The sequence below is a fragment of the Planococcus citri genome, chromosome 4 (assembly GCF_950023065.1).
Source record: "Planococcus citri chromosome 4, ihPlaCitr1.1, whole genome shotgun sequence".
Classification (NCBI taxonomy): Eukaryota; Metazoa; Arthropoda; class Insecta; order Hemiptera; family Pseudococcidae; genus Planococcus; species Planococcus citri.
The window spans coordinates 37,720,115-37,744,074 of record NC_088680.1 but is presented as its reverse complement, the minus strand read 5'-3'; the positions used below and the strand labels follow the sequence as shown (position 1 = coordinate 37,744,074).

Here is a 23,960-nt window from a genome sequence, read left to right as displayed (position 1 = left end):
AAAAGGTTTCACTCTGCATTAATCCAGTTTTTCTTTTTCATGGTGTATTTTGTTGATTCCAAAAGGGTGTTTATGCTCAAGGTTTTTTTACCCCAAAAAATACACTTTTTCAAACTCGGTTTTATTCTGGAAAAAAATGAAAAAAATTGACCAAAACCTGGAAAAACTTGAAAAAAATACATTATTTAAAATCGTGTTTGTGTCATATATTTTTTGGCGAGGTGATAAGGAGGGTTGAGAATTTGAACACTCGCCTATTTTTAAAAATAAAAAGTTTTATTAAAAAAAAAAAAACAATGTATGTGTCTACCAAAAAAATGTCAAAAAATAAAAAATTGAAAATAAGTATATTTTAAATGGCATTAATTTGACAAAATTAAAAATTTGTTTGGAATAAACTGTGTAATTGGAGTATTTGGTTATTCTTCAAAAAATAAATTTCAAAAAACACACTAAGTGTGTAATCACAACTGAAATGGGCGCTGAAAAAATTTGAAGTCACTTTATACGTGAAATAAACTCAGCTGCAGAGTCATCAATATTGAATTTTTGTTCATTTATTCGAATTTTTTTAATAGTATTGACTAAAATTAGATAATTAAAATTATTGTTAAATTCCGAAATCATAAATTTCTTGACATATGTATTGACAAAATTTTACATGTTTTCGTTTTTTGTGTTTTTTTTTTTTTTTTTTTTTAGTAATTTCCAGGTTAGTAAAGTAATACTTACGTACCTGAATTTTTGAAACACATTTTTTCTAATGTTGACAAAAACACACTCAAGTTTGAAAAAAATGTACACATATGTAAACAGAAAAGAGCTCGAAAACTTGAAATTACAATTCCATCTCACAAATGTCATAATTATTTTAACATTTTATTCAAAAAAAAATCAAAGATCACTGTCTTTTTCATGTCGAAAAAATAATTAAATTTAACACGTTTGATACACATAGCTATTTTTTTAAATGAAAAAATACTTCGTTTCCAATTCCAACTTATTTGTGTATTTTTACTTATGGGAAAATTTTCGCTGAAAAACTGAGAAAAAAATCAATAAAACAAAAAATTTTAAAAATAGATATTCATACAATCTTTTAGTGGACAAGATTGAATAATTAATTATAATGTTTGGTGAAAATATCAACAATTAAAAAATAAAAAAAAAAATAAATGAACCAAAAAGGTCTATGGATGAGAGACGTTTTTCCTTTTCCTATAAAAAATTTGATTGCATTTCCTTTTTTAAAAAGTTGAAACTGCATTAAAATAAATTGTCACTAGTGTGCATATCATAATAATTTTCAATTTTTCCTCATTTCTGATACGTATTTATGTAGTTTTTTTTATTTTTTTATTTCACATCAGCAGTTTTTGAATATTAAAAACATACTTGAATAACTTATCAAAAAACCGCCACAAGGAGCTCAAAAATATTTAAAACTGAAAAATATCATAAATTATTCCATTTGAGGAAATAAAGTTTTGTGTTTCTATCGAAATGCAAAAACACCGAAATAAAACAAGACTTTTAGGAATGAAAAAGTGAATATGTCAATTATTTTGTTTATTATTATCATTTCAAAATTAAAATAAGCCAGAACGAAAATTTGTAGAAAAAGTTGGTTCAAAAAGCAGCAGATGCTTAGGTATTCGTTAATCATATTTTTTCAGTGTTTTTCTCCTTCTTTCAGGAAAACTTTTAGTTCTAAAATGAGAGTTCTTAAAAACATTCTTGCATATTCAGAACCAACCTAATTTCATTTTATGATACGTATTTGTTGTATTTTGAAGAACCGAGAAAAAATCTAAATTGCTCGTTTCTTCAACTCAAAAACACCAAATTTGGCTGAATTGCTTTTGTAGATATTTAATTTTTGAGGGGAAAAAATTATCAAAATTAAAATTCGTTCATTTAGGGAGAGGATTAGTGATGATAAGTTTCTTTCATCTTTGGTCTTATTTCTGAAAAATAAAAATTTTCTCAATCGGTAGGTGATTTATATTATTTTATAACCCAATTTTTTAAATTGTCGTCCAAAAATCTGAATTTTAAGTATCTTTCTCTCTCCTTAACTCAAAAGAGAGAATAACATTAGCATTCTTTTTCCTTAAATTAGAAAACAAAATGCGAAATTTAAAATAAAAATTCAAGTCTAACCTACATTACACGGAAATTTTCAATTTCGAATGGCTGCATTTTGAAATCTGAAGGAAAATCAATTCAATTTTATAAATAAAATTAACCCTATTCTAATTGAATTTCGATCGAGGTAATGTTTTTCAAAATCAAACCGTCTATTAAAATATGAAACCAAAGATATAAGCAGTAGACTGCGACATACGTAATACGTTAAAAAAGTAAAATTGAACAAATCAAGTTTAACCTTGGTAATTATTCAAGTACTTAGGTATTTTTTAGTGCGTAATTTTCAATTACTTTCGCGTTATTTAGCGTCTATATTCAAAAACTTAGCGCAAGGCGATACATACGTGTATGGTAAACAATATAGGTAACCAAATCATAAACGAAGTTGAATTTCATTTCGGTAAGATCTCAACCTACAATTGCATAATCGCAACAAATTATAAAGAGCAAAAAATATAAGCTCGCAGTTTGATTAGCCACCTTTTAAGTATTCGAAATTTCACCTCGTACTTTTCAAACCCTCGAGATAAGACCACTGGAATCGCCGAACCATGTGGTCACAGTGACCTCGATGATTATCGAAGAAGCGATGTGCCTTCTGATACAAAATCATTCTTACTCGTAATTAGTCACCAACTCGTAACAGACTTGATTTAATTTATTATCAAGGTAACCAGAATAATACAAATGTATAAATTTTATACAAAAAACCAAGGAATTTTTCAGCTTGAATGCTCTTATTTATTACGTCAAAAATAATAAGTTCAGATTCAAAAACAAAGATACGGTTGAAAATTGAAATCACCGTCACTTTCATCTGTGTATAGTTTTGAAAAAAAAAAACTATGAAATAAAAATAACCAGAGGTATCAATATTATCTGTCAAGTTTCAAAAAAAAAAAATCATCAAGTATCCGAATAAACGAATTTCAAAACCGTCATTTGCGCATTTAAGTTACCTACGTTTGTCACCGGGGTATCACACGAATCCCTCTTCTCCCTCCTACGGTTACGTTTCCGTTCACGAGTATCGCTTCTGAAAAGATAAAATAAAATATGAAAAAGAAAAAAGAATAGAAAAAAACAACAAAAATATTATATTACAAAATATTTCAAAGAAACCTTACAATATAGTTAATCCATAGTAATGAATAATAAAAACAACGACCAATGACCATGTATTCCATAAACACGTGAATGAAATGAGAAAAAAACCAGTGTGGAAACATGATGATCGACGAAACAGAAATTTCTGAGCAAAACATTACAGAATAACTTATACCTAGTGAAGACTAGAAAACAATACGACATAGCCCACAAAAAGAACGGTACAATCATAGTAAACTAAATCCACATCCGTAATTCCACTTTAGATTAAAAAAAAAAAAAAAAAAAAACATTAAGAAAGTCATTCCAAACACCATAATTATTATGTATTAACGCTTACAATTAAATCGGTTCAGGCAGGAAAGGGAGAATAAAAGAGAACCGAGATGCGTATATAAACTCGACTTGATATGAACACTCGTTTGATTGGCAGCGTTCCTTACGCCAATACTTATCACTGGTTTGGCACAATTGTTGATACTCGTTGCTTACAAATACGTACAATACACTAGGAAAAAAAGCTCAACAATCAAAGAGGAGAGGATGGGGCTGGGGGGGGGGAGAAAGGTAGGAAAAATGATAACAATAATAATAATTAAAAGAGATTTTGACTCCGAAGTCCGATGGCACGTTTCTACGAAGGTACACGTAGTTTAGAAAGTTTCTTACGATTGGCATCTTTTTTGGAATGTTCGTTGTGGTTTTTGGACGGAGACATGTCTTGCAACCACCTAACTTGGGTCGCTGGCCCGTACCCTTTTTCGTTTCTGGCCGCTATACGAAATATAATGGCGGGTTTGGTGGTCACGTCGACATGGGCAGCTGTCAACGATTGGTTATCGACGAAAGCTTGATTCTCGATACCGCAGTAGACCCTTTTAAATGGCAAATCTTTCAACGGTACTGTGCCGGAATTCTGGGATGATTTCACAGCCAGACAAACAGAATACTCTAGGATTTCACCTGAGATCAGGGTGGGTGGCTCCCATTGCAATCTAGCACCTTCGGCAGTCCGAGATATTTTAATTTGGCAAGGAGCTCCGGGGAACCCTAGTAGGCAGGTTTTGAACGCCGATACGTCGCTCCATTCGCCCCGTCCGCACGAGTTGACCGCGGCTACTCTGAATTTATACGCCGTTCCGGGCAGTAATTCCATAACGCCTAAATTACTATAATCTGGCAGGTTTTCGGACGTAGTGGTGGCGTGATCGTTGGTCCTGTCTGAGACGAAAAAACGATTCACCATGCACGAGGTGGCGCTGAAGATACCGACGTCGTGCCATGGCGGTTCTTCTATGGGCGAAGGTGTACCGCTGCTGGGTGGCTGCGGTGTTGGTATCTCTTTCTTGACCACCGGCATCGAATCTCTGGTTAGGGCTGCGGATGCTAATGTGATTAAAGCGTCGTTGAACGCGTCGTTTCCGTTGGCTTCTTCTTTAGTATCCATCGTGTCATGAGTATCTGCGAAGAGAATAATAGTTTTACTTCTTTTTTTTCTTTACAGATTACACATATAAGCCGATAAATGGCGAAAGAGAGAAATACGTGAACGGAGATATCAATTTTACAACGACGACGACGCAGAGCACGGCCACGATGACAGTATCGCCAAAAAAGCCACAGTTCAAGGAAACCGGAATCAACTGCTCGGTTATCACTAGAGATGTGGGTACGAATTACAGTCTATTCAATCACGTCAACGTAGCCACAAATACTTCGCTGGATACTACGGATTCTCAAACGATGACTGAACTTTCATCACCGGAACAACCCAGACGTAAATTTAGTCTGACGCAGATTTTTAACGATGCAAAAAAATCAAATTTCACTTCAGTTGGTACCCAAACGTTCAACAAAATCACACTTTTAGAAATAATTGAAAAAAGAGACACCGGTATACAAACTGAACCCGATACCCGGACTGAATGCACATTGAAGAATATCTTCGATGGTAAATATAAAAGAAATCGATCGGTGGCGACGTCTACGCAAGATCTACCAAATTCAACTCCACATTCCAGTGGACTTACTCAACTACAGACTGATCTAATAAATTTAAAACGAACTTATTCCAAATACTGCCAAACGAAAGATGTTATCGTTAAGGAAAATGTTCTATGTACGAAACGAGGGTGTCAGACGGATCAGATACCAGTACCTCGAACGAAAGAGTCCGGTGTCAATACGATTAAGAAAAAATTAGTCGACGCGTCCACTGAGACGTCTTTCAGTACGCCTGTATTGTGCGAAAAATGCCAAACGAGCAACTTATCCAATTTGGGTAAGGATAGTCCGTTATCTGTATCGAAAATACCGCGACCAAAAAGCATACCTATCGCGCCTCATAACAGGAAGAAATTAATGAGACAAGATACTTACGTCAAAATACCAGCTCAAGATGAACAAATCAAGAAATCGGATATCGTTAAATCGCCGGAATCTAAAACTCCCACGAGGTATGTATCACTACAGGTATTGTCTAGAGATTTCAGACATCTATAAAATGAAAAAATTCGATCAAATTGTGCAAATATCCCAAGGGACGTGTTTGAGTGAAAATGCTTCACGCAAACACGTAGATAATTTGAACAAATTATGGGTATAATCGACTCTAGAATATTACCAGAACGAGTAGGAATATAAACTCGTGATATTTAATTAAAATTTAGCTCACCTCGTTTCTTCAAATCGAAATTATTCCAATTTTTCGTCCAAAATACCGACAATGAAGCATCACGCAATTTTCAAAATTTCTATCTCCATACTTGATATTTCAAAAACAGTGTTACCAATACGAGAAAAATAGCTTTTGACACTTTTGAAATATTTTCGGTTTTTTATAACCGAGAAATAAATCAATTAATTTTCCTCTGCTAGCAAATTTCGGACATTGTTTTACTTGTTTGTCACGAATTGAAGGCAAATTTTATACATAAACTTGAATTCGCAGAAAAAATTGATTTTATTTTTTGGAATTTGATAAAAGTAGGTAAGTCGATTTCGAGTAAGTAGGTAAAAAACTCGATAAACTAGTTTGTAAACAAACAACACTGCGAAGATAACAAAAAAAGAATGATAACTTTTTTCGAAAAAAAGAACTCGAAAAATTTCGAAATAATTATAGGAAAATTAATTTAAAGTAATTATTTAATGGTTAAATTTGTGATTTAAAAAATTTAATAAATCATTATCCTTACCTCGTTCAATTTCCGATTCGCCTTCGAAACTTGAAAGTGATTCTAAATAACGATGCATCGATTAATATCATTAATAAATAAATTCTAAATGTTGGTAATCGTTTTGTAAAACATTACAAATGGATGAAAGTTCTGACAGGTATTAAATTACACCTCCGCTAATACACCTGTACTTTATACTAATTCAATATTCTCATTGCAGTGACAGTCGTTCTCAGAACGAATTCGCTGAAGAGACATTCTTCCAACCAATCTCAGATAATAAGATTAAGTACGTTTCATCGTAAATCTTGTAGTATCTCTGGATGATATTGTACTAATATACTGTATTTTTATAGAGCTGAACCCAGTACTGAAATGAAAGCTGCGATGAAAGTTCTAAATGATTCACTTCACAAACCAACATTCTCAAAACTGAAACAAACTACTCTGAAGAACGCAATATCTGTAATTCAACAAGAATGGTTCAAAGTTCGTATCTTCAGAAGATATGCTTATCTGTATCCATTGAAGTTTCATCTAACCCATTTCTTCGTTATTTCGCAGATATCCAGTTTAAGTATCGCAGATCCTTTAGTTGTCGAAGACTACCTGGATGCCATTGAGGAAATCTCCACCAGCTTATTAGAATACGTGGTTAATATGCGAGATGGAGCCGTAAGTATATTTTTTCCCGCCTTTAACTCATACCGATCCGAGAATCCTAAAACTTGATATTTTTCAGGGTAACACAGCGATGCATTATGCTGTATCTCATGGCAACTTCGACGTTGTTTCGATTCTACTCGATTCTAAAGTTTGCGATATAAACGTAGTCAACGACGCTGGATATACTTGTATAATGCTCGTTTCATTGGCCGAAATAAAATCTTCAACTCATTGTGATGTTATCAGACGTTTGTTCCAAATGGCCGATATAAATTTAAAAGCTAAAAAGGTACGTAATACATAAATCACTGCGTATAAAGTAATTTTAATTCGCATTCGTTCACTCGATAATTTAATTTTACAGCATGGTCAGACTACTTTGATGTTAGCCGCATCCCATGGTAAACTGGACGTTGTAAATTTACTACTTGAATGCGGCGCTGATGTCAATATTCAAGACGATGATGGTAGTACAGCTCTTATGTGTGCTGCTGAGCACGGTTATTTGGATATCGTAAATGCTCTATCTTCGCATCCAGAATGTGATTTAACCATTAAAGATAACGTAAGTTGATACTAAACTTATTGTCGGTTTTTCACTTTCCTCCACTAATTCAACTTTTATCTGTAGGATGGCAGTAATGCATTGACCATTGCAATGGAAGCCGGCCATCGAGAGATCGGTATCGCTCTGTATGCTCGTCAACATTTCGCTGATATGAATTCAAACGGATCCAAAGAGAAACGATCGAGAAGTGCTAATCCAATTCTAATGGAACATCGAACGCGAACTCCATCGTTGAAATCTACCCCATCTTCGCCTTCAGCTGCTTTGTGATACTGTGATAAACTCTACGATGGTTTCCAATCATTATGATAGCCAAAATTGAAAAAATTCGATTCGCTTTCGTACTAGTGTGAAGTAGTTGTGTGCAATGAAACTTACTTATGTGGTATAGATGAAGAAGTAACGGTCAACATATCAGGATTAATATTATGTCAATTATACGTTTAACATTTCCGATGTGTTGCTTAATACCGATGTAAATATGACTGACGAGCATTCCAATATTTTCTCTTTGTTCCTCGATACATTTTCCATTTTAGATTAGATCTTGGCCATATGTATTTTTTTTTTACTAATTTATAACTTCTCTAATTGTTGATGGTAATTAAAAAAGATATCGTTTTTATGTCGTGTCCATTTGTGATGTTATATTTATTATTGTATTGTTATGTTTAAATAATAATCCTTTAAGAAATTGTTATTCCGAATCGAACACGTTATTTATTTGACGAAGAAATAGTAAAAAAAATTTTTTACACATTATTTGATCAAAGGTAAAAACAGGTAGGTAAGTATTTTATCAAAAAAAAAAAAAAAAAAACGTAATGGCTTTTGAAACAATTTTGGTATACGTATGAAATTTTGGATGCAATATTTTCATTCATCTTCGAATAATAGGGTTTCAAAGGCTTTGACCGTTGACTTTGAGATCCTTTTTGACCACCAAATCAAAATTGAGCCTCCCAAAGTAACAAAAGGAAGCTTAAGGTGCAAAATTTTGAAAAATACAATATGGATGTTGAATTGTGATACATTTTTTCATGGCAGTGATCCTGATTCTAAACTAATAAAAGTTAATTTGACCACAAAATCATAACAGCATTCTAGAAGTAAGGGTTCAGGGCAAACAATTTAAAATGCATTATGGGTGTACTAGTTGATACACCAGAAAGAAAAGCTGCTGGATATTTATCACGATTTAGGCGATACTCCATTTCAAGACTTTCATTCGCCCAACTGCATAGGAATAATTACGATTCGTCATTCCGCAGTCTAACCATGACTTATCATTTTTTATGTAACACCAGATCGCCCAACGTCGAACTACATCATTTAACATAGAAATTTCGAAACTCACGAGGAAACCCCATTGGCATAATCAAGACCACATCTTCCCTTCTCATCCTCGAAACAGAAAATTAAAAAAAAAAGGTTACGATTACTGCCTAGAATATTTATTAAAAGGACTTTATACATTATTGTAGAACGAAACAGAGTTTTTAAAATTAGGTACACACATTAAAAGGACTCAAAAATTGTAGAGTGAAACAGTTTTTTAAAAAAATAGATCCGAATTTTCGTTCAATTAAAATTTAAAAACAATTAAAATCAATATTCAAAAAATTGCATCATAAATGAATCGGTCAGTGCAGAAAGGGCATAAGTCCATTTTTGCGTTTTTCAGGAATAACAAAAAACTGATTCATTCAAAAATCAAAAAATTTCAGTAAACATGCTTAAGGTCATTGAAAGAGGACCCCAAGACACAACTTTTAGCGCAGTTTCCAAAAAAAAATATTCACGTGCGCCAGTGCTGTTGCTGCCTAAACAAATGGGACTTAGACCCTTTCTGCACTGAATTGACAAAATTTCTTTCGAAATTTCTCGGGCACGAATGGGGCTTGATTCTACATCTAAGTACATCATTTAGACTGCTATCCCGTTTAAATTGACCAAAAACCCCTTGAGTTCTAAGACTTTTTGTCGAAGTTGTTAATTTTTTCATCCTTTTTCAGTTCAGAGATTAACTTAAATTTCAAAAAATGGTCTTCTCAAAAATGTTAGTTATTTTTCAAGGAATTTAAAAAAATTTACAAAAAAGTCATAAATGCGGATCCGCCCTTTTTCTGCGCCCAAATACCACTTTCCCGGCAGTTTTGCGGAAATCTGACATCACCAGTCGATCCGCCATACTTTGAAACCCCCATTTCCGCAAAAAATTTTTTTTCAAAAATGTGACTTGTTACCTTTCTGCACTGACCGATTCAAATAAACTATTGATTTTCTGCTAATCCTAATATTTCGATAACTTGTGCCAAGTATTGCAAACGTCTTGACTCAGGCAGCATTAATACAAAACTTAAAAACGATGAGACGCTATTACTACTTGAATCGTTGATGAGCTCTTCGCATCTGTCAACACAAAGTATTAAATAATCATTATTATAATACTACAAAAAAGTATGTAGAAATTGAAATGTCCTACATTTCTCTAGATACACGCGATATTTGTTCATTCATTTCTCCTGTGAGACTAGAGGTTGACGGACCAATCGCATATTCTGTAACTGTAGAAAGGAATCTCTGAAATTATGCAAAGGATTATTGTACAAACATACATCATAAAAACAACATAGATAAAAACTGCATGAGTATACAAACCTCACGTTGACTTATTAAACTATTATCCATCCCACGATGATCAGTGGATGAACTGGCTTGGGCGATTGGAAATTCCCCTTCTGGTAACTCGACGTGAGGAGTGGGTGGCGCCACTTCAGAAGAGAGCGATCTTGAGCGATCTCGATCCGGGGTAATTGGCGAAGAGTCACTACTTTGTGGTAGCGATTCGTTTGAAGACACTACTACTTGAAGGATCTGCATAAAAACCATAATCAATATTTCAATAACTAAGTATACTCTAACATATAATATGTAATAATTGTATGAATAATTACCGGATTTTCAGGCATATCATTCTGCGCCGGAGGTGGTGGATTCGATTCTTCTGACGATACTCCGGCATCCACACCTAAACCCTGAAAAATAACCAAAGTCAGTGGTTCAAAAATGAGTAGTTGTATACTCTATGTAATAGTTGTTCTGAATGCTTACCTGATTTTCTGCCATATCATTTTGTCCCGGAGACGCTGGATCAGATTCATTCGACAATACTTCGCCATCCACACCTAAACCCTGAAAAATAACCAAAGTCAGTGATTCAAAAATGAGTAGTTGAATACTCTATGCAATAATTGTCCTGAATTCTTACCTGATTTTCCGCTACAACGTTTTGTCCTGGAGACTGTTCATCGGATTCGTTCGATGTGTCATCCACATCAGGCCGCATTTGTTTCTTTATATACACACAATTGGAAGAAAAATTCACATTAATTATACTATTTTTCAAATGTTTCAGTTCATAACTGAAAAACTGTTTCATTATTGATTAAAACAGACTACTTGATTTTAAAACTTACAGAACTAGTCGCTCCATCAGTTTCATCCGATGACAAAGAACGTTTCCTTGAATTATCCATTTCTTTTTAAAAAAAAATTTTACTAACAACCAAAACTAAATTTATAAAATCGTAAAATTCGAAATTTTGAAATGAGAGGAAAACAACTTGCTCTTATCACCAATTTGGTTTTCTCGCCACAGATTCATCAATTTCAGATAGTTTTTATTGCAGCGTGCAGATTTTTTAAATTTCAAAATAATATACGCACCAATTCGTATCCTTTATAATACTACATTTTCTTATTCTCATTTTCTTCAAAATAATTAATGAGATTTATTCATTTCACGATTTAACAGAAACGCAGATGTTTTTAGTACAAATTGAAAAAAAGAATCTCCAATCTTCGAGGAGGTATTTGAAAAAAATGTATCAATTTTATTTTATCAGGTCGGATTTTTCACATTTACTTTTTTCAGCAGGATACCCTAATTAAAAAAATTGCCAAATAGGTATTACATCTTACAGAAGGAATGTAATATTTTTTTCACGTAAAATAAATCATACGTAACATTAAATATTTAGTTACATTTACATAATTGTAGAAATGCAGAAAAATTGTAAAAACACCGCACCGTTCGTCCGGATAAGATGTACTTACTTGAACGTCAGTAAGATACTTTTTGACCACTGTCGTCAACGTATGCATCATTAGCGGAGACTTACACATACCATATCTAAAGAACAAAAATAAATAAATCACAGATTTTAATCTTTATAACATTTTTGCACTCAATATTACCCAAAAATTCCAAACATACTTGACAATCCTCAACATGTGATCTGGTTTCCCCGTTTTAACGTTAATTTCCTTTCAACAGCCGAAGCTGATGTTTGGGTATCAAAATCTTATCCAACCGAATTCGAAAGGTATAACAAATACTGCGCAGCAATTCTAAATAACTCGGGTGCAACGTTTTGAAAATTTTTTTTCGGTAAATCCTTTGTACTTGTCGGGTATATGAAATCATTTGTCAACGAAATACGTAATCTACAAAAATAAAAGCTTGATAGAACTCATTTTTGGTAATCAAATTTATTTATCCGTGTGATGAATAATTCGAAGACCTTACTACTCGAAAAAACTCCTAACATGAGCAATGCGCTTAAAAATAATGTGTAAATAGAATCCACGATGCGGTTAAATTTTCATGCTACTTACATCTTTCATCTTTGGTTATTCATTTACTTCAGTTTGTAAATCATTTATTCAACTAGATGATATACAATTATTCCGGGGTCATAATTGTACTGCTCAAGCAGCTTCCAAGGCTTCAATGTAAGCGTAACGCTCAAATTGCCAACTAGGTACTGGAAAAAAAAATTCATATGTATTACTTTTTCAAGTTTGGTAGGCAAAGGCGCAAACTTCTTGCTTTTATTATTCAACAAAATCACGTACTTGTGCTATAACAATGTTCGCAAACCACCATTCAATAGTTCAGACATCAGACTGTCATTTCTCAATTAATATCCACGTTGATTAGGCACAGTACAGGCCTGGTCAGGTGAAAATAGAGCACCATGTCTGTAGCATGTATCCGAAGTAGGTAGATGTTCGAACGCGTGAATTATTATGGTATCTATCAAAAAAATCACATTAATAATACAAATTTGGCAAAAATATCCCAACGAATTAGAATAGGTACCTAGTATAAAAATTGAAAGGACATGAAAAAATCGTTTTAAATCAGAGCAAACTATAGTCATTTTAATTATGTATTTGAATCATACTACCAACGCGGTAGTAGTGTAATATTTAACTACCACTGTTTTTTGCGAAAATCGTGTTAAAATGATGTGAAATAGTATCCTGACGAAGAATTTATTCATAAATACTCGGACAAGTTGAGGAAAATTGGTAGTTAGATACTTATGAAATTCCTGACTTATAAGAATCTAACCAACAATTTTCTTCAATAACTACCGCTGTTTTTTGTGAAAATTTTGTTAATATGGTGGGAATTGGTTTTCTATCGAAGAATTTTTTCAGAATTTCTCGGACAAGTTGAAAATAATCAGTAGTTAGATTCTAATAAAATTTCTGACTTCTTAAGAATCTAACTACCATTTCTTCAACTGGTCCGACAAATTTTGAAAAAATTCTTCGATAGAGCACTAATTCCCACCATTTTAGACAAGATTTTGCAACAAAAAAAAAAAAAAAAAAACCGTAGTTAGATATTAATGAAAATAAAAATTAATTAGAAATATTAACTACCAAAGGTACACAAACACATAAATGTATGTACATTACATAGTTACACTAAGTTAGTTTTAGAACTTTTGCAATCACTCATTGGTTCACATTCACATTTCACAACGACTGGTAATTTCTGTTTAGTATAAGTTGGGTTTAGATAGATGTGAATTTTTTTTGTCACGATTTTTTAAATAAAAATTGAAATAAAATAAATTTACATCTACCTAAACCTAACTTATACCAAACAGAACTTACCACATTGCGTACGTACAATGTAAATTCTTGATAGTCGTTGTGAACCAACGAGTGATTGAAAAATTCTAAAACTAACCTAGTGTAACTACGTAATGTACATATGTGTTTGTGTACCTTTGGTAGTTAATTTCTAATTAATTTTCATTTTCATTAATATCTAACTACTGGTTTTTTTGCAAAATCCTGACTAAAATGATGGGAATTAGTGTTCTATCGAAGAATTTTTCCAAAATTTGTCGGACCCGTTGAAGAAATCTGGTAGTTAGATTCTTATAGAAGTCAGGATTTTATTAGAAAGAATCTAACCACCAATTATTTTCAACTTGTCCGAGGAATTCTGAAAAAATTCTTCGATAGAATATCAATTCCCACCATATTAACAAGATTTTCACAAAAAACAGCGGTAGTTAAATTTTACACTACTACCTCGAAGGGTAATCTCCTCTAGCGCCATGCCATACTTGATCAAGTTATTGAAGTTCTTGGAAGTATGTATCTTTGAAAGTTTGAGATTTGTCAAATGTCAATTTTACTTGTATTGATATGACAATCAGTTCTGCTTATTCCGGTGAAGAGAACCCTGAAATAAAGCATCATAAAACAACACATAAAGTATACGCTGCATCTTCAACAGAGTTTGGAATGAAAACTTAAATAATACTTATCTGATGCCATGTTAAGTGCATCTCTTCTTCTGAAACAATAATCTTGTTACTTGCAGTAGGTTGAGTATTTGTAATGATATTTTCAATTAATGATTAATCTGATTTCTAAAACGAGAGTGGTTGAGACTGAGAGTTGAACATGAATCAACACAACATCTACATCTACAAATTTTACAAAAAAAATTTAGGCTGTAAATTTGCAACTATCAAAAGATTTTGATTCTGTTGTTGCGCAAGGTACTAGTGTTTAATTTTGTTTATGTTTAAGAGGTGAATTTTTTATGCGCTGAGTTCATTTTTTTTGACTCCACAACAACTTTAGAATTTCTAGTAGGTAAATTTGAAATCTCAATTTTGAAAGTAAAAGAAAGGCAAATTGGCCGGAGAGAAGCAGAGGCAAAAGTATTAAGTGCGAGAAGAAAAGAAATGGATCCCATCACTAGCTAGGACCATCTATGACTAGGATATTTTCAAATGTGTCAACATTATATTCTACTTTATAACACTTATCACATGAAAAAAAAAGGTTTAAACTAGGTGCAATAGTGCAATACCCATGAAACTTATAAATATCTACATTCTATATCCTTATCATAAACAGTGATAGTGACGTCATATATGGGAGTCAGCCATGTTGGGTCCTTCGATTTCCAAATTTCAATTTCATTTTCATTATTCCATCTGTCCATATGGTCCATCTGTTAGTGATGCAAAATATCGATATTTTTCAACTATCGGTATTGAAAAACTATCGTAACCAAACTATCGGTATTATATCGATAGTATCGATAGTTTGGTGAACGTTAAAAACACGTAAAATTGCACAGTAATGGGCAGGATAATTGTTGAATAACACTTTGGAGCGTCATTATGATGTAACAAAGCAATAAAATTGATGCTTTCATCTGTATTTTGAAATAATTTCACATTTCAAAAATAATATCTCTCAATTTTTTTGTTGAAATATGAAATGAACGCGCACTTTTTGAGAAAATAGACAATTTTTGACGAAAAAAAACGATATCGATATATCGTCTTCAACTATCGGTATTATCGATAGTCCTAAAAAAATCAAACTATCGGTAGTATCGTCGATAGTATCGATAGTACTGACATCACTACCATCTTTGACTATATATACATGGACTGCTATCTCCTATTGTTGTTGAACGGGAATCGTGAAGCCAAAGCAATAGAGGTACTAGATCGGGACATGGGCTCTGAGCATGCGCGAGATTTCGTTGCAACGAGCGTAGTGGTCGTTGGGACGTAGGAGGGTGTTCGTCGCTCCGTGGTTCATCGTGATTGGAAGGTGCGAGGGTGGTTCGGATTCCTGCGCGCGCATGAAAATTCCCGATGCTCCCGATCTAGTACCTCTATTACTTCGGCTTCATCGGCAACAATGAAGATAGTAGTCCATGTATATATAGTCAAAGACTACCATCTGTCCATCTCTTGTCAAATTCGTCAAAAAAACTTCCTCTGGTCTATTCATATATTTGAATATTTTCACTTTTTATAATTTAATCATTTCCTAGTTGGCAAAGAAATTAATTGGATGGGATGTTCACTCACCGCGTAAAACCTCAATCTTCGACTTGGCTACAAAAAACCAAAAGTAAGTATTACATGAATGTGTTTATTAGTTTGAAGACAGAAATCGTGGCTAATCATTCGTTTTCAAAACAGGCAACAAATTTTTAATTTTGGTTCATGTTCATAGAGATCCTTAATTCCAAGTTTTTCATAAGTTTGTTTTCGCAGAGCAACATGAAACAACTCCAACTCCTTACTTGGATTTAAAAAAATTTCGGAAGCACGTTAGTTTCTTCATTTGCAATGAGCGTAACGCGGTAAACCTTTCAAGTCAGATTCAGGTGATTCGTCTGTTGAATACTATGTAAGCAAAGCACTCATCTTCTCGTTTATGGGTTGTGTAATTTATTTGATTTAATGAAAAATACTTTTTAAATATTTCACAGTCGAAGAACAGCAAATGGAGATAGAAACTATGACAACGATAAGTCGAACAAAATGTTCAATTTATTTCTATTTGCTAGCTCGACGAATGCTTTTTGGGCCGGAAAATACCGTGTGGGTAAGCCACAATATTATTTGTCTAATAATTAAGTATGCTGAAATACTTCGTTACAAATGTTCTAGAAGGTCGAAACCAAACCCTTGGTGCATCTTCTCGAAATACTTTGGCATATGCAATCAGGAAAGTGTATAGAGAAAATATTCCAGAATTGGGGGTCATTTCTAAGCATTTCTACAGTACCGCAATATTGAGAAGATTAGGAATTCCTGAGAATAAGTGGGATAATTACGGTGTACCGAATCGATTTCTTCTTTGTGTTGGTGAGTAAAAAGTACTCATTTGTTTGTTCGCAAAACTGAAGTGAACATCAATTTTGATGTCTGATTAATTGAGGGCTCTCCCTGGTTTTTCCATCCTGTTTCAACTTCAGTTTGTCCAGAAGAAGCCAGTCACGTCATACGGACTATGTCTCGCCTATCATATGACATTTCGACAACAATTATTTGTTGAACGATGGAAGAAATGTATCGTTATTCGCCTACTTTGCTTTTACACTTTTCACAAAAATGGAATAACTAGTGGGAACTGGGAATCTGCAATTAATCAGGCATCGGGTGCATAAATTCATGTCATTTATTCATCCTTCATTTCTCAGGCTCAAACAATGTATCTCACTGGGTTCATTTAAACAAATTTTCAAAAAAATTGGGTATCTACATTTGCAATGAATGCAGCTTGAATGCATCCCAGTTTACTCAATTGATGTCAATGGTTGAGGAAATGTAAGCTTTTTTCTCTGAAAGTACCTGGGGGTAATTTAGCACTTATGTATGTATTTCGAGCAATTCTTATTAATCTGCTTATTCTCTTCACAGACAAGGTCAAGTCAAATCAGATGAAAATAAAGATCAGCAGAATGCAAGCTATAAAACAGATAATACACTTCTCAAATATGATATGACTGGTTATTGCGATGAAAGCAACTTCGAAGGTACCTAAGCTGTAACAATTCATTAAATAATTTTGATTCGTGTAAATTTAGTACCTAACATATGTTTTTTTTTCTGTCAAAGTTGAGAGACGAAAAATTTTAGCTATTGCTTTAATGGAAGTGTTCAGAGAAACTGTTCCAAGATTGAAGGGCTCGCTTAAATTTTTCTTCGCTTGGGAGGCATTGCTCATTTTAGGTGTTCCAAGAAGTAAATGGAATACTTTTTATCTGCATTAATATTCATCCATAATTCATTTTTTTCATTTTACAGATTTATTATTTGTATATGTAGGTACTCAAGTTTATTGTTTTGATGTTTTTCAATTAAATTTTAATTGTGTTGAGATTAATCTGTGTTCTTCAATCAATAGATGTCATTCGCCTGGTGATTTAGTACACAAAGTTTTCGCAACACTACACCAGTTGGTAGAAAATTAATTTTTCAATTTTGAGATGATATACCTACTATTTAAATTTTCCCTTGAGTCTGCCACGATTGTGAAAGTAGATCGACTTTAGGAGGTAGAAGAAGTTTTGAAAAAAACTGTTGCAAAAAAGCAAAATTAACGATTATACAATTTTTTTCTAAATTTGAGATTTTTCAACTCGTACAAAAATAGACACGTACACTTTGCAACTCGTCACCTCGGATTTGTGAATTCTTGACGCCAATCAGTTCGGAATATTTAAACTTTTCATTTAATTGCATTAAATTTTCAGCTGCTGAAGTTGATTAAGTCTTCTGGAACAATTCGAAATTGCTGAAAAGAGTCAAATTTTGTTGAAAGCTCTAGATCGCCTGGAAAACTGTGACTTTCGATTCTGAGGGTCGACTTTAGGAAGCAGACGAAGTTTTGAGTTATTTGGCGCAAGCATTTACGATTTTTTTTAATGCACTTTTTAAATTGTCACCTCGAATTTGCGATTCTCCGGCCTTAATCAATTCAACATGTCGAACTTATGCTAGGATTAAATTTTCAGCTGCCTAAACTTTAAAACGTCTTTAGGAGCGAGTTGAAAGTTCTGGAGAAAGTTTATATTTTTCTAGAGGCTCCAGATCGACTGGAAAATGGTGCCAATCGATTCGGGAGGTCGACTTTGAGAGATGAACAAAGTTTTGAGCAATTTATTGTTACATAGGTACAAAAATTGACGATTTTGTTTTTTTTTTAAATTTGAGATTTTTCGGAACGTAAAAAAATGCTATTTCCAACTTGTTACTTCGGGTTTGCGAATTGCGATTCACCGGTTCTGATCAATTAGGAATTTCGAACTTATGATAGGATTAAATTGTCAACTGCCGAAGTTTATTACCGCACCTTCTGGAGCAATTTGAACTTGCTGGAGAAAATGGTCGACTTTTGCAGAGGGCTTCAGGATGGCTCGAAAATAGTGGCAATCGATTTGGCGGTGAAGGGGGGGGGTCGACTATAGTATATTAACCCTAGGTTCATTGTAAGTAAATGATAGGCTATGTATTTCTGTCATTTTCAAAAATCGATAAACCAACTTCGCCAGCTAAAAATTTGGTTCTGTAGTCTGCGAGACATGTGCTTTCAATGTATGTAAAGGTCCCCTTGTAAGAATTTAACACGAAGACTTTTCCGGACACCGACACCAAAAGTGTATTTTTACCACAAATTTTAATCCAAAATCCATCACCTCGCCGCCCCTCAGTGATTTTTAGTAAAATATACAAACAAATTGATAATGTATTTTAGTACAGTACTTAGTGTACAGCCAAAAATTTGAAATACAATATGGGTAACTACTGTACTGGTTGATTCACCCAAAAGAAAAACTGCTGGAGATTCATCACGATTAACAATTTAGGCGATACTTCATTTCAAGACTTTCATTCGCCCAACTACTTAGGAATAATTACGATTCGTCATCCCGCAGTCTAACGATGACTTATCATTTTTTATGTAACACCAGATCGCCCAACGTCAAACTACATCATACAACATAGAAATTTCGAAACTCACGGGGAAAACCCATTGGCACAACAAGGCCACACTGTACTTTCTCACCTACGATATTGTTATGTAACCCTTCCTTCCCTTCTCTTCCACGAAATAGAATTAAAATATAATTACGACAAATGAACGAGACCAATGTAATAAATTTGAAAACAAAATTCATCGTTTAATTTCGAGTTATACAATTTATTGCGAAGCGGCAGCCAATTCGGCTTGAACTTTTCTCCAGTTATCTAAGGGGCCATGGTCCGATCTAAACTGGACGTTACATCCATCTGGTGCAAATCTTCCTGCTTCTTTGAGTTTTTCATATTCATCACGTTCGTATTTTGTAAATCCGAATTTTTTACTGACATAAATCTGAAAACACATCAAGATAATTAGAAATCAACACTCGACCTATCTGAGTATTGAAAAATCGAAATACTAAAAAATCGTACTTTTTGACGGCCAGGGAACTTGAATTTGGCACGTCTCAAAGCTTCAATAACGGCTGCTCGGTAACGATCAGAAGAACGAACGCTCATGATGGCTTGGCCAATTCGAACTCTAGCAACGGTTCCTTGTGGTTTGCCGAAAGCTCCTCGCATACCAGTTTGCAATCTAGACAAGCGATTACAATAAAATTAGTAGTACTACATACCAACAGTGATAAAATTAAAAACACCGGCAGAAACACAATTCTCACCTATCAGCTCCGGCACAGGACAACATTTTATTGATTCTAATAACGTGGAAAGGATGTAATCGCATACGAATGTGGAATTGATCTTTACCGCAATGTTTAACTAAATATTTGTTAGCGCAGATACGGCCGGCTTCCAATGCTTCGGATGATAACTGTTCATATTCATCTGATACCTGATAACAATACATACGATCTTAGATCTTTTGAATCAGGAATGTACGGAATACAACGAAACGCAATGAAACACTCACCAGGTGAACACACAGAGGGAAGTCATCAACTCTGGCTTTCTTTTTGCCTAAATCGAAGATACGAATTTTAGAGTCTGGTACACCACGACAAAACCGACTTTTCGGGTACGGTTTGTTCTTGCAATATCGATAACTGAAACAGAAGTCATCGTACTTAGTAGATGGAATGATTCGAATTAAATTATAAGAGCATAATCTATACAATAATAATGTGCAGACGAGTCACCATCCTGAGTATACTCAATATACGAAAATTGATAACTTACCACCGCGCTGGACGACGCCCCATCTTAGCTGCAATAGAGTAGAACAAAACGTATTATAAAATCTACATCAATCAACATAAATAAGTAAAATTTTTACTAAATTAATTGAGAAATAATACTCACCACGTCTTTTTATTCAAATCACTGAAATAGTGAAATTTCTTGATTGATAAAATTTCCATCACATGTGTGCAACGATGGCATTTTTTAGTGCCTCCGCTGTTCCCAGATGCTTCCATTTTTTACCTATTTCATGGAAATAGGTTATCAGATGTTTACATTTTGGATTTTCCCCGTTCCCGCACCTGTCCATCCTTTCTACTACTCCTTCCGCCTGTGAGCCCGAGGGCCCGAGCACGAACCCTTTTCGTCTTGTCTGTCTTCTGTCTTCTCTGAAAACAGTGAATTGATATCAATCGTCGATAAATTATTGCTATATTATACCCTTTGTTTCGGTTTTGTTGTGGTAGAGAATTATCCGAATTATTTCAAATAATTATTCCAGTAAGTACACATTTCATTCATCTGTATAATCCATGAACCGAACTGTGTTTAAGCGGTTCAATTTGATAAAACACTGCTATATTCAAGTGCACTAATCAAGGAAGATCATGATGATTTCCGTTTGGAATTTTTTCGTAATTGCCCTCAATGAGTCATTCATCTACATGCAGTGCTGCGAGCGATAATTACCGTAGTTAATTCGTTGCCGTTGAACTTTGTTCACAGAAATAGAATAATATTCGTGTTATAGATTGTGTAGCTAGTTCAATTATTGTCGAGTTCCATTTTTTAGCATACATATTATTTATTCATTTTGCTTCTGTTTCGCAGTATTCTTCAAAATGTCTCTGTATCCATCATTCGATCAGTTGAAAATCAGCGATGACCATATTGTAAGTTAGATTGTTCAAATTAATGCATTAAATACGTATAATTATAAGTCACAGGTAACGAGCTGCTAATAAACTTGATGTTACAGCTTCAAAAACCCATCGAACCAGTAGTTTCAAAGACTCAATCAACGGAAACAGCAGTAGCCCCTTTCAGCAAACAGAATGGATCTTTATATCCTGTACTGTCGGAATACATGGGTTTGGACATCTCCGATACTTTGCCCAAAGACTCCAATGCGCTTGTCAAGCCTTCTATGGTGCGTCATTTTTACGTAAAATTCTGCGAGTTTGTTTTTTATATTAAATGTAATATATTTCAACAGAACCTGAAAACTATTGAAGTAGCTGCGGTACCGGGCCAGGTTACTCATGGCTTACGTCGGGTAACGTCATCCGTTTAATCGTATATTATTTTGATAACCTTGCAGTCGATTATCAATATTTTTCATTTCACAGCTCACATTGTGCAAAGATGCTAAAGGTCGTGTTGGCTTACTCGTATCGGCCATCAACAACGGTATCTTCGTATGCTTTGTATTGAAAGATTCTCCAGCTGCAATGGGTGGCTTACGCTTTGGAGATCAAATTTTACAAATCAACGATACATTATTGGCCGGCTATACTGCCGATAAAGTACACAGTTTGATCAAGAAATGCTCGGTGAATAATATCAATTTTATCGTTAGAGACAGGTATGATTCATCTTCCATGTACTTGACTATCGATTACTGGGAACAAACATTGATAACTTCGTAATCGTTACAGGCCCTTCGAGCGTACAGTTACAATGCAAAAGGATAGCTTTGGACGTCTGGGATTCGAGTATAAAAAAGGCAAAATCACCGCATTGGTGAAAGATTCATCCGCCGCTAGAAATGGACTGGTTACTGATCATAATCTTTTGGAAATTCAAGGGCAAAACGTAATTGGCATGACTGATAAAGAAATGTCCAAAATAATAGAAACAGGCGGACAAGTTGTCACTGTTACAATTATTCCATCGAACGTTTACGATCAAATGATGAAAAAGTAAGTTGTATGAAAAATGTGTGTAAATTTCTCTTTATCTGATGAAAATTTTAATTTACAGAATGCGAGAAGACTATGTAAAAGCGAAAATGGACCATTCGGCTCATGCCTAAGGATAGTTATTGATCATGACCCGGTGTATCAAGCCATCGAATATAGACTAGCTTGACTTAATACGTTCCCACTTACGTTTATACTTTCCCATTTTTCAACTCATATCGTTATATTTTTTTATTACTTATTTCTGTTGTGAAATTGTGCTTCTTTAGTGTATAAGTTTACTATTGATTACTTATTCGTTTTATTCTTCCAAAAATACTGAATTTCCATTTTTACTCGAGGAGAATTAGTTTGGAGTTTCAAAATGCTATGTATATCTTGTCAATTTTTTTCTCAATTTATTATCTTTTAAGTTTTAGTTCCAATGATATTATTTTGTTCGCCTATTCAATAGGTAGGAAACTCGAAACATTGCCATAATTTTAGGCGATATTTTAAAAATAATTATTATATTTTTATTACCGATATTTAGAATAGTGCTTTCATATATTTTTGTATTGATTTTTTTTCTCATTTTTTTGTTTTGTTTTTTTTTCAATTTTTGGTGAGCTATTCGTTTGAATTTTCTACTTTCATTTTAGTAATTATTTTTTACCTTTATATTTTCCTTTTTTTTTTTTTTTATAATAATACATTATTCGACGAAATATCTGTGTACTTTTCATTTCTTCGAATATTTTGATTAGTAAAAAGAAAAGAGAACGTTGAAAAATGAATTTATTTTGCAATAATTATACAACTTGATAATTGATTTTCAAGAAGATCAATTTACAGAGGTTAAAGTTACTGGAAGGTCAGTAAGGTCACTCGAAAATGAAATTCTATAACTCATTCAATAAGTATTAAAAACTCAAAAAATTATAAATGTATAAAAACTGAAAAAGTTGATAAATATTGAAAAAATATATAATAGCAAAAAAGTCAATAATAATGAATATTTGACAAAATAACATATTTCCTTGAAACGCTAAGCATTTTTAATAGAAAAAATAATCATAAGTACAAAATTACAAAAAAAGATTAACAAATTTTTTAATAAAAAATTAAAATTATTACCTGATATGACATTTTTTTAGTTAGATGGTTTTGGAGGTCTTCTGGTCTTCAAAAAAATTGCCTACACTCCAAAAAATTGATTCTTTTTTCGACATTCTAATGAAAAAGCTTAAATACAAAATGCCTAAGGACTTATGTAGAGGAAGCGGAATACTTTAAAAAAATAATGCAAAAAAATAAATGCACAGGACTCGATAGTTTGTCAATATGTCCATCAATTGGAATGAACTCAGATTCACTTAAAAATAATACGAAGATCTTTTCTTATTTCTGATTCCTGTTTCCACATCTCGAGAACTATTCTTCTCACTTCAGTAGTAAGTATTCCACGGTTCAAGTAACCAATTAGTATTCCAAAACAACACACATATTACCAAACATAAAATAA

The 23,960-nt window shown here is 33.4% G+C and overlaps 6 protein-coding genes across 19 annotated transcripts in view; 3 read left to right on the top strand and 3 right to left on the bottom strand.

The window, feature by feature from the left end:
- Nucleotides 1-8,383, top strand: part of Kank (kank) — a 31,938-nt gene extending 23,555 nt beyond the window's left edge. For all 4 annotated transcript variants that reach the window (XM_065362125.1, XM_065362126.1, XM_065362124.1 and 1 more), the window contains 7 exons: nucleotides 4,763-5,714; nucleotides 6,658-6,726; nucleotides 6,794-6,926; nucleotides 7,002-7,112; nucleotides 7,180-7,392; nucleotides 7,468-7,668; nucleotides 7,735-8,383. In XM_065362125.1, coding sequence (XP_065218197.1) covers nucleotides 4,763-5,714; nucleotides 6,658-6,726; nucleotides 6,794-6,926; nucleotides 7,002-7,112; nucleotides 7,180-7,392; nucleotides 7,468-7,668; nucleotides 7,735-7,941 — 1,886 coding nt within the window. In that variant the 3' untranslated portion in view covers nucleotides 7,942-8,383. The remainder of the gene's footprint in view (nucleotides 1-4,762; nucleotides 5,715-6,657; nucleotides 6,727-6,793; nucleotides 6,927-7,001; nucleotides 7,113-7,179; nucleotides 7,393-7,467; nucleotides 7,669-7,734) is intronic.
- LOC135844047 (host cell factor 1-like) lies at nucleotides 3,226-5,756 on the bottom strand. Its single transcript, XM_065362135.1, has 2 exons — nucleotides 5,638-5,756; nucleotides 3,226-4,719 (listed from the first exon to the last, which is right to left on the bottom strand). Exon 2 carries the CDS (start codon nucleotides 4,703-4,705, stop codon nucleotides 3,893-3,895), a length of 813 nt encoding a protein of 270 aa, XP_065218207.1. The 5' UTR covers nucleotides 4,706-4,719; nucleotides 5,638-5,756; the 3' UTR covers nucleotides 3,226-3,892.
- Nucleotides 8,384-9,109: 726 nt separating the features above from the next.
- Nucleotides 9,110-15,384, bottom strand: LOC135844048 (uncharacterized). 9 transcript variants are annotated; one of them, XM_065362141.1, is made up of 12 exons: nucleotides 14,109-15,384; nucleotides 12,592-12,772; nucleotides 12,352-12,500; nucleotides 11,951-12,180; nucleotides 11,791-11,866; nucleotides 10,943-11,026; nucleotides 10,786-10,866; nucleotides 10,629-10,709; nucleotides 10,333-10,548; nucleotides 10,157-10,254; nucleotides 9,942-10,083; nucleotides 9,110-9,307 (listed from the first exon to the last, which is right to left on the bottom strand). In XM_065362141.1, the coding sequence occupies exons 4-11, from the start codon at nucleotides 11,965-11,967 to the stop codon at nucleotides 9,945-9,947; spliced, it is 792 nt and encodes a 263-aa protein (XP_065218213.1). In that variant the 5' UTR covers nucleotides 11,968-12,180; nucleotides 12,352-12,500; nucleotides 12,592-12,772; nucleotides 14,109-15,384; the 3' UTR covers nucleotides 9,110-9,307; nucleotides 9,942-9,944. The 9 variants fall into 9 exon arrangements, with proteins under 9 accessions (XP_065218213.1, XP_065218218.1, XP_065218210.1 ...); XM_065362146.1 differs by adding an exon at nucleotides 11,151-11,196 and having other exon boundaries at nucleotides 9,110-10,083; nucleotides 14,109-15,333; XM_065362138.1 differs by having other exon boundaries at nucleotides 9,110-10,083; nucleotides 14,074-15,384.
- A 354-nt stretch (nucleotides 15,385-15,738) lies between these two features.
- On the top strand, nucleotides 15,739-17,694 carry LOC135844044 (uncharacterized). Of its 2 annotated transcripts, none has more exons than XM_065362132.1 (7): nucleotides 15,739-15,930; nucleotides 16,077-16,212; nucleotides 16,295-16,404; nucleotides 16,476-16,673; nucleotides 17,009-17,135; nucleotides 17,229-17,344; nucleotides 17,427-17,694. In XM_065362132.1, exons 1-7 carry the CDS (start codon nucleotides 15,876-15,878, stop codon nucleotides 17,579-17,581), a joined length of 897 nt encoding a protein of 298 aa, XP_065218204.1. In that variant the 5' UTR covers nucleotides 15,739-15,875; the 3' UTR covers nucleotides 17,582-17,694. The 2 variants fall into 2 exon arrangements, with proteins under 2 accessions (XP_065218204.1, XP_065218203.1); XM_065362131.1 differs by having other exon boundaries at nucleotides 16,295-16,410.
- Nucleotides 17,695-19,464: 1,770 nt separating this feature from the next.
- On the bottom strand, nucleotides 19,465-20,785 carry LOC135844049 (large ribosomal subunit protein uL16-like). Its single transcript, XM_065362147.1, has 6 exons — nucleotides 20,655-20,785; nucleotides 20,532-20,559; nucleotides 20,266-20,398; nucleotides 20,015-20,187; nucleotides 19,767-19,929; nucleotides 19,465-19,686 (listed from the first exon to the last, which is right to left on the bottom strand). The coding sequence occupies exons 2-6, from the start codon at nucleotides 20,552-20,554 to the stop codon at nucleotides 19,513-19,515; spliced, it is 666 nt and encodes a 221-aa protein (XP_065218219.1). The 5' UTR covers nucleotides 20,555-20,559; nucleotides 20,655-20,785; the 3' UTR covers nucleotides 19,465-19,512.
- Nucleotides 20,786-20,894: 109 nt separating this feature from the next.
- On the top strand, nucleotides 20,895-23,153 carry LOC135844045 (syntenin-1-like). 2 transcript variants are annotated; one of them, XM_065362133.1, is made up of 7 exons: nucleotides 20,895-21,035; nucleotides 21,366-21,427; nucleotides 21,514-21,684; nucleotides 21,751-21,810; nucleotides 21,884-22,119; nucleotides 22,193-22,456; nucleotides 22,518-23,153. In XM_065362133.1, the coding sequence occupies exons 2-7, from the start codon at nucleotides 21,377-21,379 to the stop codon at nucleotides 22,567-22,569; spliced, it is 834 nt and encodes a 277-aa protein (XP_065218205.1). In that variant the 5' UTR covers nucleotides 20,895-21,035; nucleotides 21,366-21,376; the 3' UTR covers nucleotides 22,570-23,153. The 2 variants fall into 2 exon arrangements, with proteins under 2 accessions (XP_065218205.1, XP_065218206.1); XM_065362134.1 differs by lacking the exon at nucleotides 20,895-21,035 and having other exon boundaries at nucleotides 21,177-21,427.
- Nucleotides 23,154-23,960: the final 807 nt, after the last annotated feature.